General features: G+C 35.9%; 1 protein-coding gene across 1 annotated transcript in view; it reads right to left on the bottom strand.

Annotated features, from left to right (window-relative positions):
* The window catches only part of TM9SF2 (transmembrane 9 superfamily member 2), a 50,141-nt gene that overhangs the window by 17,851 nt on the left and 14,628 nt on the right, over window positions 1–17,662 (bottom strand). The window contains exons 2-9 of the mRNA XM_040267402.1: window positions 15,554–15,621; window positions 13,747–13,840; window positions 10,297–10,424; window positions 5,917–6,046; window positions 4,512–4,636; window positions 3,529–3,640; window positions 1,880–1,959; window positions 992–1,100 (exon numbers count right to left, since the gene is read on the bottom strand). Coding sequence (XP_040123336.1) covers window positions 992–1,100; window positions 1,880–1,959; window positions 3,529–3,640; window positions 4,512–4,636; window positions 5,917–6,046; window positions 10,297–10,424; window positions 13,747–13,840; window positions 15,554–15,621 — 846 coding nt within the window. The remainder of the gene's footprint in view (window positions 1–991; window positions 1,101–1,879; window positions 1,960–3,528; window positions 3,641–4,511; window positions 4,637–5,916; window positions 6,047–10,296; window positions 10,425–13,746; window positions 13,841–15,553; window positions 15,622–17,662) is intronic.

The following is a 17,662-nucleotide window of genomic DNA, read 5'->3' as shown; positions in this document are numbered from 1 at the left end:
TGACCTGACACTCTAGAACAGACTCACTCTGACAGCTACCCTGAGAGACTGGCAGGAGGCAGAGAATGGGAGCAAGACTGGAAATGGGGTTTTCTGTCCTGTACCCCAAAGCACCTCTACACAAATTAAGAAAAAAAAATTCCATTAATTTAGCAATTATTTGGAATTACCAATTATGAACAGAGTATTGTGAAATTATTTTAATAAAATACTTAATAAGGGATATAATCAATAATATCATGGGAAAGAAACTGTAGCATGTAAGTGCTAAAAAGCTTATAAACATTAACATGTTCTTTTTTCTAATTAGAACAGGACAGAAAGATGGGTGGGGAGGCTAAGAAGCTAGGGAAGAGAAAACAATGAAAACCTGTGTCTTAAGTATTCATTACAAATCATTGCTGGGAAATGAAAAAGTATAAAATGCAAAACGTTACACAACTTAAAATGAGAATAAATGAAGCTGAGACATTAAATTACTTTGAATACACCAAAAGGTTGAAATGATATAAATTCAGTTAAAATTAATTTAAAAAATCATGTCAATGTATGGCAAAACCAATACAGAATTGTAAAGTAAAATAAAAAATAAAAATAAAAAATCAAACTTATACACACACAAAATTTTTTTTATACACAAAATTTAAATACTTTGCTGCTTCCCAAACTGAACATCTGCTGGAAACAGAGCTGACAGCACGTGAGAGGAGGGCAGAGCTGGAGTCCTGTGCCCGCACTGTTCCTCACCCTCTACTGCTGCAGACGAGACTGTGCACAGTTCAGCTCCGAGAGCTGTAGGCACTAAGTCTCTACCAACAAAACCAATTCTTAAGGATCATTTTCTTATCCGAAAATGTCAATTCAGGATCACTTCTGAGAAGAAATGTTTTAAAAGCAGATTCTGACTAAAGATATTATTTAAAAATTCTCCAAACAAAAAAATAAAGACTATCCACGGCAGACCAAGGAATAGTTCAGATGTTTCACTCACTGTAGAATCCATCTGATTATATCTGGCAATATCTTTATGCAGCGTCCGTAGCATAATCATAGCCACCATTCCAGACAAGAAGAGGACAATGACCAGGGAATTCATGATGCTGCAGAAATAAGCACGTCAGGATTAACCTAGAGCTTAATCACTGGATCAGCAGAACTCTTTTTAAAAACAATTTATTGAGTAACATTGAAACAGCATTAATCAATTAAAAAACTGACCTAAAATCAAACAAATTCAATGAACTGTGCTCTGGCTTCATGGTCTATTGAGAAGTAGAGTTTTTTGTCCATGGTCAACATTAATAACTACTGTGCCCAAATTAACACACCATAAGCTGCAAGGATCAATAATGGACTGGTCTCTACCCTCAAGAAGTCTACTGAAAAACAAGTTATTCAATAAATTAATGAGCGTCAAAAAGATTAGTCAGTGAAGTAGGAAAAGGAGCGTAATGGCATCTTGAACAGTTCTCTAGATCAAAGTTTTGGGTCATGTTCTGAAGAAAGAGTAACAGCAACAACTCTAACCCTAATTATTATTATTTATAAAAGACAGTCATAACAGCTGTAGCAGCTTGTATACTGAACTCTCTTCCATGCCAGGTAAGGTGCTCAAATGCTGTTTCATTACCTCCCTTCAATCCTCAGAACAGTACAGTGAGACAGGTTAATTCTAGATGAAGAAATAAGACTCTGAGCACCTGGGTGCTCTGGCCTGACTCACAACCAGTGACCAAAATCCAGGACTGAACCCAAGTCTACCTAATTCAAAAGTCCAGCCTTCTGAGTAACTGGCGAGAGTTAGAGTGGATGAGATGCTCACAGCGACAGAGAACAGAATAAGGACAGAGCATGAAGGAGATTAACGGTGTAGTCTTACCTAAACCACTGAATGTGGGTATGAGGCATGGACTCCAGAATGTAGTCCCATCGAGATGCCCATCTGATATTCTTCTCTTCCTAGACAGATTATAAAAAACAAACAACTCTTTCAATAAGAATTTGCCAACAAAGTGTACCAGAAATCCAAAGATTTCCATTCAGAGCTTAACCTTCCAATCAACAATTTCTCATTAACATAACTTGAGTCAGTCGTAAGATTCACTGAGTGAGATTTACTCAAGACTCAGAAAAATCAAGATGAAATTAAGCAGTAAATAAAAAATAATAAAGCAGAGCTATTACTTTGCCAACAAAGGTCCGTCTAGTCAAGGTTATGGTTTTTCCAGTGGTCATGTATGGATGTGAGAGTTGGACTGTGAAGAAAGCTGAGTGCCGAAGAACTGATGCTTTTCAACTGTGGTTTTGGAGAAGACCCTTGAGAGTCCCTTGGACCTCAAGAAGATCCAACCAGTCCATCCTAAAGGAGTCCAGTCCTGGATGTTCATTGCTAGGACTGATGCTGAAGCTGAAACTCCAATACTTTGGCCACCTCATGCAAAGAGTTGACTTACTGGAAAAGACCCTGATGCTGGGAGGGATTGGGGACAGGAGGAGAAGGGGACGACAGAGGATGAGATGGCTGGATGGCATCACCAACTTGATGCACATGAGTTTGGGTAAACTCCAGGAGTTGGTGATAGACAGGGAGGCCTGGTGTGCTGCGATTCATGGGGTCGCAAAGGGTCAGACACGACTGAGTGACTGAACTGAACAGTATCCAGTTACTTGTATTTTTTAAAGTCTTGTTTTAAATCTTAATTAGGAAAGGCATATTTTAAATGTTATGATTTAGGAGCTGTATTTAATTTTTTCAGAAAATTGAGTGGAATAGCTTACTCGTGATTCTCTTTGATGCTATCTATCTATATCTGCAACATTTAATCAGACCAAAGCTATAACCTAGGCACCCTGAGCCTCTAGCAGGTGTCACCCACACTGAGCTCTTAATATCCAGGGGGAAAGGCGTATTATTTACTGCACCAGGCTTGCAAAATTACACATTACATGGGGACAGTAAATGCCACAACTATATTGGATTGCCAAAATAGTTTATTAAAAATAGAGGTGGAAGATTGCCCAAGATTCTCATGCAATAAACTTTACTTTCCTCCTAATAAAACCCTCCAGTAAATGTATAATAAACCATCTAACATCAGGAAATTCTTCATTCATAATCACACTCAAATCCTGGTTTCAAAAATGGTGTCGTTTTCCCAAATGCTTGCTGCAGTGCTTGGCCATACCAATGCTTGTTGCGTATCTTGGATATCTTCATACCATCCTTTATGCCTCTTTTCTACCTTTTGCCTTGTTTGTATCTCTTATGGCTTAACATTTTTAATGAGGCTCAGTTCTCTAATTTCCTATACTTTTTATTTAAATGAAGACTTAGTTTTGAGCATGATTATGTTGCCTGGTGCACTGACAAACTATTCCAAAAATCAGCTCATTAAAAGCTTATCTACTTGACAAGCCTGATCATTAATATTTTTAATTAGTTTAAGTAATGTGAATTTAAAATCAATTTCTGAGTTATACTAATTATACTTATAATTATCGTTATACTAAAGATAAAATCACACTCACCTCAAAGCTAATAGAGTAAGTATAGGCAACTTTGATCTCCCCAGAAGCCTTGTTACTTATATCCATGGGGGGTCCAGAGCAGTCTGGTTTATCTATATGGGTATGCTTGAAGCTGTGAGAAGAAACATTTCGGCAAGATGCTGATGAAGTAGTTTTTTTAAATGGAGTAAAGGTTAGAGATCTTGTACATATTTCACAACGCTGCTGACAGTCAAAAGTGATTCAAATCACAACTGTACAAATCTTTACTTCATATAAAGGGCTTCATATACATATGTGTTATCAAACTATTACTCAAATAAGAACCAAACTTTTGAAAACAATACTTGAAGAACGCTAAAGAATCTTCAAAGAAATCAAAACACTGAGGGAGTGTAAATTAACTGCCATCTTATTATGGTATGCATTTCTTTACCATTAGTGGCATGAGAAAATAGCTATATCAGTTGGTGTTGGGGGCAGGGAGAATCATGGGGAAAAAAAAAGAAGACTCAATTTAAAAAGCACCTCCCAAATAAATGATAGGTACGTTCACACTAAAAAAGCTGATGATTTGAAGAGATGCCCTTGCAATGACTTGTCACATACTGGCATCTAACACTCATGAAGACTTTCGATATGACACACTAAGCAGCTCATCCGGGCCTCTGCTTTTCCACTGTAAAAGGCAACACGGTCCTGACCACTCCTGTTCTCCATTCCAGGCTGACATGGAAAAGCTGTCAAAAAGTGACTGAAAAGCAAAACAAACAGGCACCTTGGTTTGCCTACCACCTACCATGACAGGAAAATAAATATTCATATGGTTTCTCGGGACAACACACTACTGAATAAATCATGCTAAAGGGAATTTTAGTAAAAACAATTAAAAAACCAAATTATATGTCAGAATACTGACTAAAGAAAAGTTAACTGGGCCCCAAATATTTATTCTTTGGGTCTAAATTTCGCTTATTTTTTTTTTTAGTTTCTTTCACAGTTACCTTTTTGGTTCAAGTTTAGCAGCCACTAATCTTGCTCCCATGGATCCAGTCTCAACGACATGATAGTATATTTTGATGTCAACATGGTTGAAGATGTAAAACGTATCTCTCTCATGGAATTCTGACTGTGGAACAGAACTGAAAGTTAGTGTTAGAACACTGGCTATGAAAGAATCAAAACATTAAACTTTAAAATGAACCCCACCATTCAGGAAAATTCGAACCCAGACAGAATTTTCATCTTTTCCATAAAAATGAGTAAGTTTTAAGCTTAAACTCCCCTCCCTTTTTTTAAAAAAAATTGAAGTATAGTTTAAAAGTACAGTGCTATGCTAGCTTCTGGTATACAGCAGTAATTCAGTTATATATATATATCTCCTTTCCCATTATAGTTTACTACAAAATACTGAATACAGTTCCCTGTGCTGTACAGGAAGACCTTGTTGCTTACCTAGTAGTTTGCATCAAATAATCCAAAATTTCTAATTTATCCTCCTCCCCCTTCCCCTTTGGTAACCGTAAGTTTGTTTTCTGTCTGTGAATCTGTTTGTGCTTTGTAAATAAGTTCATTTGTATCATTTTTTAAGATTCCACATATAAGTGATATTATATATTTTGTCTTTCCTGTCTTACTCTACTTACTATGATAATCTCTAGGACCATCCATGATGCTGCAAATGGAACTATTTCATTCCTTTTCATGGCTGAGTATTATAATATCCCACTATGTGTATGTGTATGTCTGAATATCATTAAGAGGTTGATATTCAGGTTATATTCATTAAGAGATTAAACCAGGTTAACCTCATTATATAAAATTTTATATATATTCCCCAATAATTTTGACTACCTTCTCAATTAATGCCTTCACTTATTTTGTTTTTTTTTTAATCATAAAAGAATGACTTCAAAGACTGATACCTTTTTAAAAAGGTGTAATACCCAAACTTTTGCAATACAATATTCTATGGACTTAACTTTCCAATACAAATTTCAAGGACTTACAATGAGGTCTTTCTGGTAGTCCACTAAGAACATTTTTTTAATAGTCAGAAGATACAAAGTCCAAGCCCGTAGCATAGTATTTAGCATGTAAGAGACAATGCCTGTAAGTGTTGAACCGCATCTGAATTATTTAGTTCCAGAGTTATAAACTGCAACTCCAGTATGGGAGTTCCCTGGCAGTCCAGTGGTTAGGACCTGGCACTTTCACTGTGGTGACCCAGGTTCAAGCCTTGTGTAGCAACCCACCCCACTCCCCCCAAAAAAAGACTGAGCAGTTGTCCTTCAGAACAGGCAAACAGTACTCATTTGATGAATATAACAATTTGTGTCCAGATAAGCACTGAAGCCTTCTACCAAGAAGCTTATTTTAAAAGTAGCAGTTAGTTTACCAGAAACTTACGTTAATAACACAGGCGTCTTTTGCATGCCCTTTATCTGTAATGTAACAGCCAATAGGAAATCCAGGATTACAGAATCTCTGACTATCTTCAACATCGTAACACCATGTTACAGGCATATTATCCACAATCCTGTGCATGGAAATGAAAGTCAAGTTACAAACCACCATGTAACATGACTAGGAATTACTCACCGAATCTGTCATCACTCTGTAAAATTTAAACGTCTAGAAATGCCTTAAGGTGTCAAAACGACACAAAAAATTACCCAGAATGTGGTATTTCATAAGTGATAGTATTATGCCAATATATGATACACTATAGTAGCTTTTGTGAAAGGGAGCTTTATAAGTTAATTTATTGCAATCACTAACTTAACAATGTCATTATCTAGATACCTAAGTATAATTTATCTTCAGCAGAACACTCAAAAGCTCTAAATAGGTATGAAACTATGTTTAGTTTCTTGGGAACAGCTTATGGAACAGTATATAAAGAGATCTTTTATTAGTCAGGTAGTTCAATAAAAAAGGAGAAGAATATAATTGCAAGATATGGGAAAATATTCAACTTAAGGGCCAGGTGAAAAAGTAAAAATTATAGTATCTATTAAAACTGTGTAAATCCAACTTATGCCTAAATGAAAGGCTGCTATAAAGCTAAAGAAATAAATTTTTCAAATTCTATAGTGAAAAGAAACTTTTTTAAGAATAAAATTCTGTAGTACTGTATAACCACATTAAAGTCTGAGCATGGGGCTCCCAATGCCCAGAACACACCACAGGATACAAATAAAAATAATTACTAAAAATATACTAGTTCCATTACAGTCATAAGACAACACTCCAGGGCATGTTTTATTTGTTAATTAACGTATGCCTTAGGAAGTAAAATTATGATTCTATATTCACTCAGGGTATACATTCATGACTTAATAAAACACATCTCGTCACATTTAAATGCTATTTAATAGTACCCAATGTACTAAATTTAAGAATCACCTAAAAAAAAAAAAAAAAAAAATCACCTACACTATTAAGTTGCTTATTATTATAACCAGCAGGTTAGCAGTTCCCATGAAAAGACTATAAAATATTAGAAGCATGAAAACTATGTTATATAATATAAATAATTCAGATTTTCAGGAGGCCTCAAGAATCAGTTAATTGCTTCAATTTTTTAGACAATGAAGTTCAATCAATGAATATATACTAGCAATATATTAACTGTAATATCTTTATGCTATCATATCAGAGAAAGTACTGTATAAAATTATAGTGCTAGTTAGAAAATGTGAAACTAAGGTGAATATTCTAAATTTACCATTTATGTAATGCCTTGATATAGTCTTTTACTGGTTGGAAACAAAAAAAAAACCAACCCCCAAATCCTTGGATATAAATGTATAAGTTTCAAATAATATAATTTTCAATTACTGCCTTGCTAAGTTAGAAAGTTGTAGCTACTGAAATTTGTAACACCAAAAATATTAAAAATACTATTTTCAACTAGTGAAAAAGAATATGTAAGACAACTCAGAAAATTAAAGCTCAAATAACTGGCCCCAATTTTTCATCATTAAGGGATGCCTTCTATTATTCTCTACCTTTATAGGCTCCATCTGAAACACTTCTATCAGTCAAGCTTCATTTATTAATAACTCCTTTTCCCAATAAATTAATGTCTAGTTTTCTTTTTTTAAAACTTCCAGAGCTTCTGATCAAAATGAAATAACCCATGTTGCCACAATACACCCAAAAAATTACAGCAAAAAGCAAGGAAACCTGGCATTTATGTTACTTTTGGGGCTTCCCTGGTGACTCAGATGGTAAAGAATCTGCCCGCAATGCAGGAGACCCAGGTACAATCCCTGGGTCAGGAAGATTCCCTGGAGAAAGCAATGGCTACCCACTCTAATATTCTTTGCCAGCCAACTGAGATCCAGGATTGGTACTCACTAGACTAAAGTATCTTCAAAGACCCCTTTCTGTCCAATAAGCCAGAGTCTGGCAATTCTATGATATTTTTAAAAAATGTTAAGTACTTTGATAACTAGTTAAATAAATTATGCTTTTATAAATAAAATATCACAAAGACCCAAGTCTTTGGCAAAACTTAGGGAAAAAGCATAATCACAAGCCATGAAGAGAACAGGGATTCAAGCGTCTATTGCTGGTATCAAAATACTTATTGTTCAGTCTCAAGAATCAAGAAGTCCCTTAGGTTACTGACAGAGCAAGCCAAGAAATCCTCAAATTATGTTCTAAAATTCCAAATAAGAATTAAAAGTATTCATCAATTTAGATATGAATACTAACTACTGTTAATTAACTGTTCTCTATAACGAGAATAATGAGTTGGTGCACTAACAAATAATCAGGCATTTTAATCATTCAAAAGGTAGTATGGTTAAAATATTATAGAGGAAGAACTACAGATCAGTCACATGATGCAATGCTATACAACTACAAGAAGAATGAGGTAGACATAGATCTACAGATGTGCTTTACATGGAAAAATGCCTGTATTTTCTTAAAATGACCAATTTGCAAAATTGTGTACAATACTGTGTACAATATTTCAGCTGTTCACATCAATATGAATCAATATTTTCCAAATGTATAATGTTAAGGACTAAACCCCGTTGCCTAGATTTACCAGACTGTGATAAGGCTGTGATATGGCTTAGATTTTTTTGTTAATGGATTCAGACTTGAAATCATAAACTTTTCTGACTTAACAACAAAAATCACTGTTCACCAGTACTTTTCCAGTTTATTTTTTTTAAGAAGAATAGTTTAAGTTTGCAACTATTTTACATTATTTATTATTATTAAGCATACTGGTATCAAAACAGTAACTATGTAAATTTCATCATAAATAAGTTGAAAGTATTTCTAAGTACTTTATTATCAGGAAGCTACAAAGGAAGAACTGCTTCTGTTATCTTTAGGAGCAAGACTCCAACAGCATTTTAAGAACCGAGGGTAAAGGAGACAGCTAAAAAATCACCCATACGCCGTTAAGAGTCATTCTTTCATTCATTCAACAGATGATCAACTGTCAGCGAAAATGGAGATGGTAGGGGCAAACCTGAGCCTTAACTATGATTCTGTAGGCTGGAAAGAACAATTTATCCAGAAAGCAAAAACACCAAGGGAAACTTTTCAATTACTTGTGAGTAAGAAAGGTATCCCAAGTTACATTAACTCAGCAATTATGCAGTGGTCGAACAGTAGCTTAGAGGAAAAATGCTCTTGGCTTACCAGAAACCAAAGAAATGAGGAGATGGAGGGGCCTTTCAAGCTGCCGTTTGTACTGAGGGTCAGATGAAAAAGAAGCTGACATGGTGTAATGGGCAAGTTTCCCTGCTTGTAACGGAGCCCTGCTATGGGAAACTCATTTCTACGCGGTTCAGGTGTATTCTACCCAGGTCTGGCTAATCAGAGTAAATCCCCTAATCACAGACCAGTTGGTGAATAGCATGGGACCCTGGGTTGCCCCCCTCCAGGACTTCTTTGCTCTATGTGTATGGAAGAGAGGATGGGGAGGAACCCAGGAGGCAAGAGGGAATGAGAGGTCCCAACCACCCTACTGAGTCACGGGATCAGGTCATGTCCAAACTGAAAATGAGCGACGGAAAAGGGGTCAATCTAAGACAGCGACAGGACCAACGTTCAAGACAGTATCCTGTTCACCACCTCCAGTACCATATACTTTTTAGAAAAGGAAAACATGTAAACCATGTAGAGCACAGAATACTGGCATTTGCTGAAAAATTATCCAGAAGAAGAACAACTGGTTATCCTTGAAAAGCTGCATTTTTGAAACTCTTTTTTAATACTGTTTGAATATTGTGTGGTCGGTAAATAGTACGTGGGAAGGAAGAAAGTTTTAAATGCTTTTTTATTATGATGTAGACTGCTAAAACACCTTGTTAATGTTACATCATGCTTATAAAATAAAAAACATTACACAAAATACAAGGCTTTTTATTTGAAATAGATGCTATTTCTCAAAAATCAAATGAAAGTTAGATTTTTCCCCCTACGGTCTTTTTCATGGTCCACAAGTATAAAATAATGTATTCTTCTACCAATTTGATTCAGTTCCTTTCCCCAAGCATAAATACGCTCCTTTAAACTACACATGAATAAAAGAAGTGCTCTAGGTACCAGCTCTATGTGCCAAAACAAGCAGCAGACAGCATAATAATCTGAGCACAGTTCAATGACGACACTTTAAGCTGTCAACCTCAGTAATCCTCTGGCAATAAATGTGCTACATTTTATTTAGTCAATGAAGTAATTTACATATTCAATGAAACAGAAGCTTCTTCTGTGAAAGGAAAAAGCCCCAAATCCCAAATTTCCATGTCTTACCAGTGATGCTGATAATTGAGTAACATGCTTTTTTTCAAGAATTCTAACTTTTGTTTGTCTTCAGCTTTCTCTGTATGGTAGGTTTTTGTACAAACAAGCTTACACGTCTCCTCCTTCTTAAATGTAAACTGTATTAAAAATAAAGTGGAAAGCAAATTAAAATACCCAGGTCCTTTACACCTATAACACAGAGTAAAAGCAAAACATTCTCATTAAATTAAGAGCATTAATATTGATAATAAACATAAAAGTTCCTGAGAGCTCAATCACATTTCAATTTCAATCTTACTGTTTCTCTAAAAACCTAAGTCATCAATATTTCTTTTGATAATAAGTTTTTATCTTTGATAATTCCAACTTACCGATTTTTTTAATGTAAATGAGTCCTCAGGAAAAAACCCACATGGAGAACAAAACAACACCTGTCTCTCCATAGTAATGTCTCATGCGGCTTTCAAGTAATAAACAGACAAGTTTTTAAGTCTGTGTATTCATTCAGTGGATATTTGTTAAGTGCCTCCTATGCACTAGGTGATGGGAGGTTCAGCAGTGAATAACAGACTATGATGACACAAGACAAAGCCAAATCTGGCTATCAAGAATCAGTATAAATGTGACTCTTTTTACTCACAACTGAAAAGACTGTCAATTTTCAAGATGTCATGAATAACGAAGTTCAAACAAAAATTGACAATTTTTTAAAACAAAGTTTAAAAACTAAGTAAGGAGTCCTCCAACTTTGGGGTCGAGGACTTATTTGAGAGCATGAACACATACACACATATTATTCACAACATATTATATCATATAGGCTTACTATACCAGGGGCTACTTAGGTCTTAATTTAACAAATCTATTTCCAAGTTTTTAGGACTCTGCTTTTGCTGCTTTCTTCACCTCACCCCCAGGTAGTCACAGGGTTCACTCCCTTAACTTGCTTCAAGTCTTCTGCTCAAATGTCACATTCTCAGGTGAGACTTTCTCTGGCCTATTTAAAACTGCAAATTCTCCATCCACCTTCTTCCCTGATTCATCTTCAACAGTTCTTTCATCAGCAACAGGCACGCTATGTATTTCAGCAATTCATTTTGTTTCCTTCTCCCCATCAGAACACAAGATCTACAAGGACAGAGATTTCTGTCTCGTTCACACCTAACACAGTGCCCGGCATGTGGAAGGCATCAGCAGTTGTGTTAACTGAGTGAATGCGAGTGGCTGGATGTGAGACTTTCTGATCCTATGATAGGTAGCTCCAGCTTCACCTAATGCATACAATATCCTGCACTGTTTCTTCCTGACCTCAACAGAAGTCGTAGATAAGAGACGGCAAAGCAAGTTTGGGGTTTGTTCTGTTGCTGCCTGTTACCACTGCTCTCACTACAGATCTAAAATAAGGCAAAATTCTTTGAAAATAAAGGATAAAGAATCAGTACTGAAATCAATACTGAAAAATATGTCAATACATTTATGGTTGGCTTGGGGGGAAAACAGCTGATATTTTAGTCTATGTTTCTGTTAACCTATCCCTTGATCTTAAGAAATACCTGCTCTGTCTCTTTAAGAAAAAATTTGTTTTAGCACAAATCTTGATCCTAAAAAATTCTAGAAAACTCACAGAAAATGTCAGGTGCATATTCTTTCTCCATTTAAAAATGCTCCTTCTGTTCTTCTATTTTACCTCAACTCCTAAGACAAAATTAAATCTGAAAAGCATTAGGCCTAAAAGAAGGATTTTTTGCATAAGCAAGGCACAGTCTTTATATACAAAGAACCCTGAGTAGAATCCTATTAAAGAAGTAATCTGCCTTTAAAGTCTGCACCAAAGGGAACAAAACTATGTAGATCTGAATATTCTACCATTTACTGTCAGAGACTCTGGCTGCCCTTCAAGTTCACTGACGGTGTTACTTACTGGTGCTCTTCCCGCCTTCCATCATTTCCCAAGGTCAAGGCATATAAACAGAAAGATGGGGCTGAGAGACTAAGGGAGGATTTTCAGGCAGTTATACAATTTATATAAAACAAAGAAGAATGCGACAATTCCCCAAGTAATCTCAACATACCACAGCAGGGAAATGTTACACAGTTAGTATGCCTGCCCCATTCACTATCGCTCATGTCCATATATTCTGAGTTCCTTCTTTCCTAGTGACTTCATCTCATCAGGCCTTCAAATGTGTCTGAAAAAATTTTAAATTTCTGGCATCTTTACAGTAGAAAATCTCAAAATATTTTAAGATGACATACTTATGGTTGAAAACTATCACCTTGCAGTGAATTAAACTTGTACAATTATATGTGTTCCTCTCAGTGTGCTGCATGGTGGAGACGCAGTGTTGGGGTGAGAGGCTAGTGGGACTAATCTAGGCATGAGGATTTGCTGGACAGATGCTCAATGTAGTAAGTGCCAAGGGAGATGGATGGTGGTGCTCAGTGAGCAAACAAGGAAGGAAGCTAATCATGGAAAGAAGGATGGGACACCAAGAGAGGAAGCTGTGAGGCTGGGGGATTAAAACCCAGGGTCAAGTTACAGCTAGTAACGTGTGTGTGCTCAGCATGCACAGACGCCCAAGCAGAAAGTTAAAGAAAAATGCACAGTGCAGAACAGTATTTTAAAACATAAATATACACATTTAATTCTATTTATATGTGCTTGCAAAAATGGAAAATTTCAGGAAAGGTTAACAAGAAACTGTGATGTGGAACAGGGCAGAAGAGAGGAGAGAAACTTACTTTTCATTTTATATTCTTTGTACCATTTAGCTTTGTATATGGTGATATATTATTATTATAAATGAGTTTAATTTTTCTAAAAGAGCTCCATTATACTTTGTGCAGCAGGAGAGCAGATATATATATAAACTGAACAGGGGACTGTGAATTCAGAATGATAATAGGCTTAAAAGATAACAGATTTAAAAGGCAGACTAATTCCGGATGATGATGAAGTACATACACTGAAGAGAATACCTTACATTGTCCTTACAGCTCGGTTTAACTGAAGTCCTAAGAATGCATCAAAGATGTACCCCAAATATACTTTCACTGGTCAAAACAGAACGGTTTGCTTCCCCACAAGCCAATGGGAAAGCTGAAGCAGTGCTCTAAGTGCTAACAGGGAAAATCTAGGAATACTGTTCCCAAAGAGGAGGAGGGTAGTATGGAGAATCGTGACTGGAAGCGGGGTTCTGGATTCCTCTGCAAAGTGAGCCAGGGGAGGGTCTGAGCACTCTTATCATTGACAATACTGACTGGAGGAATGTTCCTTAGGACAAACTTACTCATGACATATTGTGAAAGGGGAAGGATCTTTCTAAACTGTGGAGAAGTTATTTCTGGATGCAAAAGAGAAATGAATTCCTTCTTAGCTAAGTTACCACAGGCTTTTCTGTAAGGGGGGGAGGGGGAAAGATCCAACTAAATGACGTTTATATAACACTATATACAAACCTTATATGGTGATGGTTCAATTCTTTCCCCAAATAATACCTGACCCAGATTTTCAGACGGCCGTTTTCCTTCTGATGCTTGGCAAAAATCAAACCTGCAGACAAGAATATTTAAAGTTTTAAGCAAAAAAGGAAGCAATGAGATACCAAACCCCTAACCAACCTAGAGGACAGATTAGGTACTATCACTCCAGCAGCTCTAGTAGATGAATAAGAACTATATTCCTACTCCAAGTTCCATGTACCACATCTCCTCAAAATAAAACAAAAATCAGAAAATTATGCCTTGTAACACTCTGATTTTCAAATAATACTTTTATTAAGATATAAATTATAGAATTTAAAAAATCAACACAGTACAATTTATTATTATTCATTCCAATGATAAAATTATTTACATCTTATTCTTCAGGGGAATTCTGCATAATTTATCTCCCTTTGTTATCTTTCTAATATTCAGATATTCACTTAATGACCTTTCAAGATGTGTCAAATTTACATTTACACGTGTCAAATTTATCTGTCTCATCCTGATACGACTGCCAACATGCGTGACCAGACAGACAGTCTGAGAAAACAAGAGTCATGCAGAAGCCATGACCAGTCAGCTATAAGCTTTTCTCTATAATTTCCTGATATTACTAATCAGATTTGTTTGAACATTACAGCCAAATTTCAGCCCTGCTATAGAACATTAAAGGGCAGTACTGTGTTTACTGCGGTTGAGACCTGCACAATGACTACAGACTAGTTAGAGCCGTAAGAGGAAGATGAATCTTGAGTGATAAAAACTAGAGCTAGGAAGTCCTCTAATGAAGATTTTCCATCTACTGGATATAAGAGATCCACTGAGTTTTCCCAAGAATATTCACAAAGATTTAAGGGAGAGATTTGTTTACTTAACAAAAACTAGGAAAAAAGTCTCCAACAGTTACATAAATGGTGGTCCATTCGCTCATGAACTCTGTATCCTCCTCTTATACATGTTTAAGATTACGAATTCTCATAGGATCATCTTAAATTTTTTGTGTATTTTTCTACAGGAAACATTTTTTTTCAAAACTTAGATAATGCAGAAATTTAGAAGCCAACAAAAATTTAGAAACTATATTTTACACCCACTATGGTATACAGTGCTCAAATTTAAAAAAAAAAGTATATTTATGCAGAATTTTTTATAATATCCCCAAAACGGAAATAATGAAATGTTCATAAACAGAGAATTAGTGAAACAAAGCATAAATAGACTCCACACGATCTCTAAAAAGGGATAATAAACAGCTACTAAAAAGACTGAGGCAGCTGTGTATTAACATAGAAAAGATGTCCACAATAGATTCAGTGAGAAAAACAAGGTACAAATAAAACATATAAACCTACTTTTATTTAAAACAAAAATGGTGTCAGATACATTAGAATATGCAGAGAAAAAAATGCAGGGGGCAGACAACAAAGCAGTTTTTCCTGGGAACTGATTATGTGGGACACAAGGATTTTGTTTAAAACTATGTAGGTTTTTTAATAATCAAAAAAATTAAACAAAATAGCTATTTGTCCAATCAGGTAAAAAAGGAAACCCATGGTCCATAGTTTCAGTTGGTGTTGCAAAGCAACATCAAGAGATCACATCCCACGTTTTAAACCTACCTTAGAAATAAAGAATACCCCCTTTAAAAATGTTTTCAGGCCCTGTACATTTTTAAAATGCATGTGAACTTACCACTAACTGTGGAGAAAGTAAAGTTCTAAATGCACAAAATCCTGATGAGTCACAAAATTTCTTATGAAAACCAAGCCGAGAAACTTACGCTGTATATTCATAAGGAAGAACAGATTCCACTGAGTCAAGCCTGTTCACGAATAGTTCTATTTCAGCCTGAAAATGAGAAAATACAGAATCAGAATATAAGCAACTGGAGACCAAAACTTAGGTCATGCCTAGAACTGAAAAGGAATTTGACTTTTGAAATGTGAAATTTTATTATATCCAATTCACTTTAAAGAGTTCTCTTATAAATCCATGCACTGAGTAGATTTATATGCATTTAAATTACAACAAAATAATTCTGAGCGCCAAAGAATTGATGCTTTTGAACTGTGGTGTTGGAGAAGACTCTTGAGAGTCCCTTGGACTGCAAGGGGATCAAACCAGTCAATCCTAAAGAAAATCAGTCCTGAATATTCACTGACAGACTGATGCTGAAGCTCCAATACTTTGGCCACCTGATGCAAAGGACTGCCTCATTGAAAAAGACCCTTATCCTGGGAAAGATTGAAGGCAGGAGGAGAAGGGGACAACAGAGGATGAGATGGTTGGATGGCATCACCAACTTGATGGACATGAGTTTAAGCAAGCTCTGGGAGTTGGTGATGGACAGGGAAGAATGGCATGCTTTAGTCCATGGGGTTACAAAGAGTTGGACATGACTGTGTGACTGAACTGACTGACTAGTTTTCAGCTGCAAATGTCTCCAATATTTTCTAAATGCTCTTTAAGTTCTAACAATTTCTAACAAATGTAATAAGACATTTAAAATAAATCATTCACCACATCTATATAGATTCTGGGTTTTTTTTTAAAATCTGGTTTTCATGTTCAGTATTTTGTTCTGTAGCAAAGATCATTTTTAAACAATTGAAAAAAAAACATTCTCACAGCATTCAAGCATTGAAAAAAACGTTGTCAGCAAGAAGAAAAAGAGAAATGGATGCAGCCAAGAAATATTTTGAAAATAAATTTGACAGCACTTTGATTGTTGTGTGTTTGTGTGTGTGTGAGACAGAGAGAGAGAGACAGTAAAGATAAGAGTTTAAAGATGTCTTAAGTTTAAAGACCAGAGATGAATTACTTGTCCAAGTTTCTGATTTGGACAAGTTTAAAAAAAAAAAGACACCGGAAGAGGATTAGGTTTGGGGGAAGAGATCAAGAGTTTGCCTTTAGATATGTTTTGTTTGAAGTGTCTTTGAGATATTTAAGTGTAGGAGGATAAACAGTCATGGCATTTATTTTTAAAAATCTGGAGATATGAATTTGAGACACATTTGTAACTAAGCTGAGATAGTACTAAACTTGGGCCAAAAAACTACAAAAGCTATATATAATACCTGTGCTTCTTTGAAATGTGAAGTGGTTACAGCCTTTTGAAAAGCAAAATATTAATACATAAAATCTTCCACCTAGCAATCCTACTTATGAGAACTTACCCCCTAGAAATAAAATCATCCATGCACAAGAGACCATAAATAAGAATGTATATTGCAGACTTATCCACTGAAAAACTAGACACATATCACAGTATGCCTACTGATAGAAAATTAGCTATTAAACATCGGACTATTGAAGAAATAAAAAGAAATGCCAGGTAGGTAAGACATTTCCAGATCAAGTATCCTAGAAATACAATCTCATGCTCTTAAGCAGACAGCAGATGGACAACGGAAACATGGTTTAGCTTTGGAGGACAGCTTTAAAGGATCAACTTGAGAATGCTAACTACAAAGGTAGTAACAGAGAAGAAACTTCATGAAGACCAAATAAAGTTCAACAACAGAGCAGAAAGAGCAAAGCTGAATGAACTTCCTAGGAAACCTGGGCTAACTTAAAGCCACGCCTGCCTACTGAAGCTCCCTGAATTTCTCCAAGGCATATCTGAAGTTCCATAGAACCCCACCTACCCCCTCCCAATAGTGGCTCACTGCTACTCAGGACAGAATTCTTCAGCTGAAAATGTCAGTAAGTAATTTGTGCCCTGAAGTCCTTTTGGTGCTAACCGAAAGCAAACAAATGGGGGCTGTTTACCTGTATGTTACAGGGTCAGATCACTATGGCTGCCTCTGGACTCTGACCATGAGGCCACCTGCAAGTGCATAAAGCCACATCTCCCGTTTTCATCTCGTTTACTAGCGCTGTCAGCAGT

Source organism: Oryx dammah, unplaced genomic scaffold (assembly GCF_014754425.2).
Source record: "Oryx dammah isolate SB20612 unplaced genomic scaffold, SCBI_Odam_1.1 HiC_scaffold_24, whole genome shotgun sequence".
Lineage (NCBI taxonomy): Eukaryota > Metazoa > Chordata > Mammalia > Artiodactyla > Bovidae > Oryx > Oryx dammah.
The sequence above is the reverse complement of the archived record's forward strand: the minus strand, read 5'-3'. Positions and strand labels throughout refer to the sequence as shown.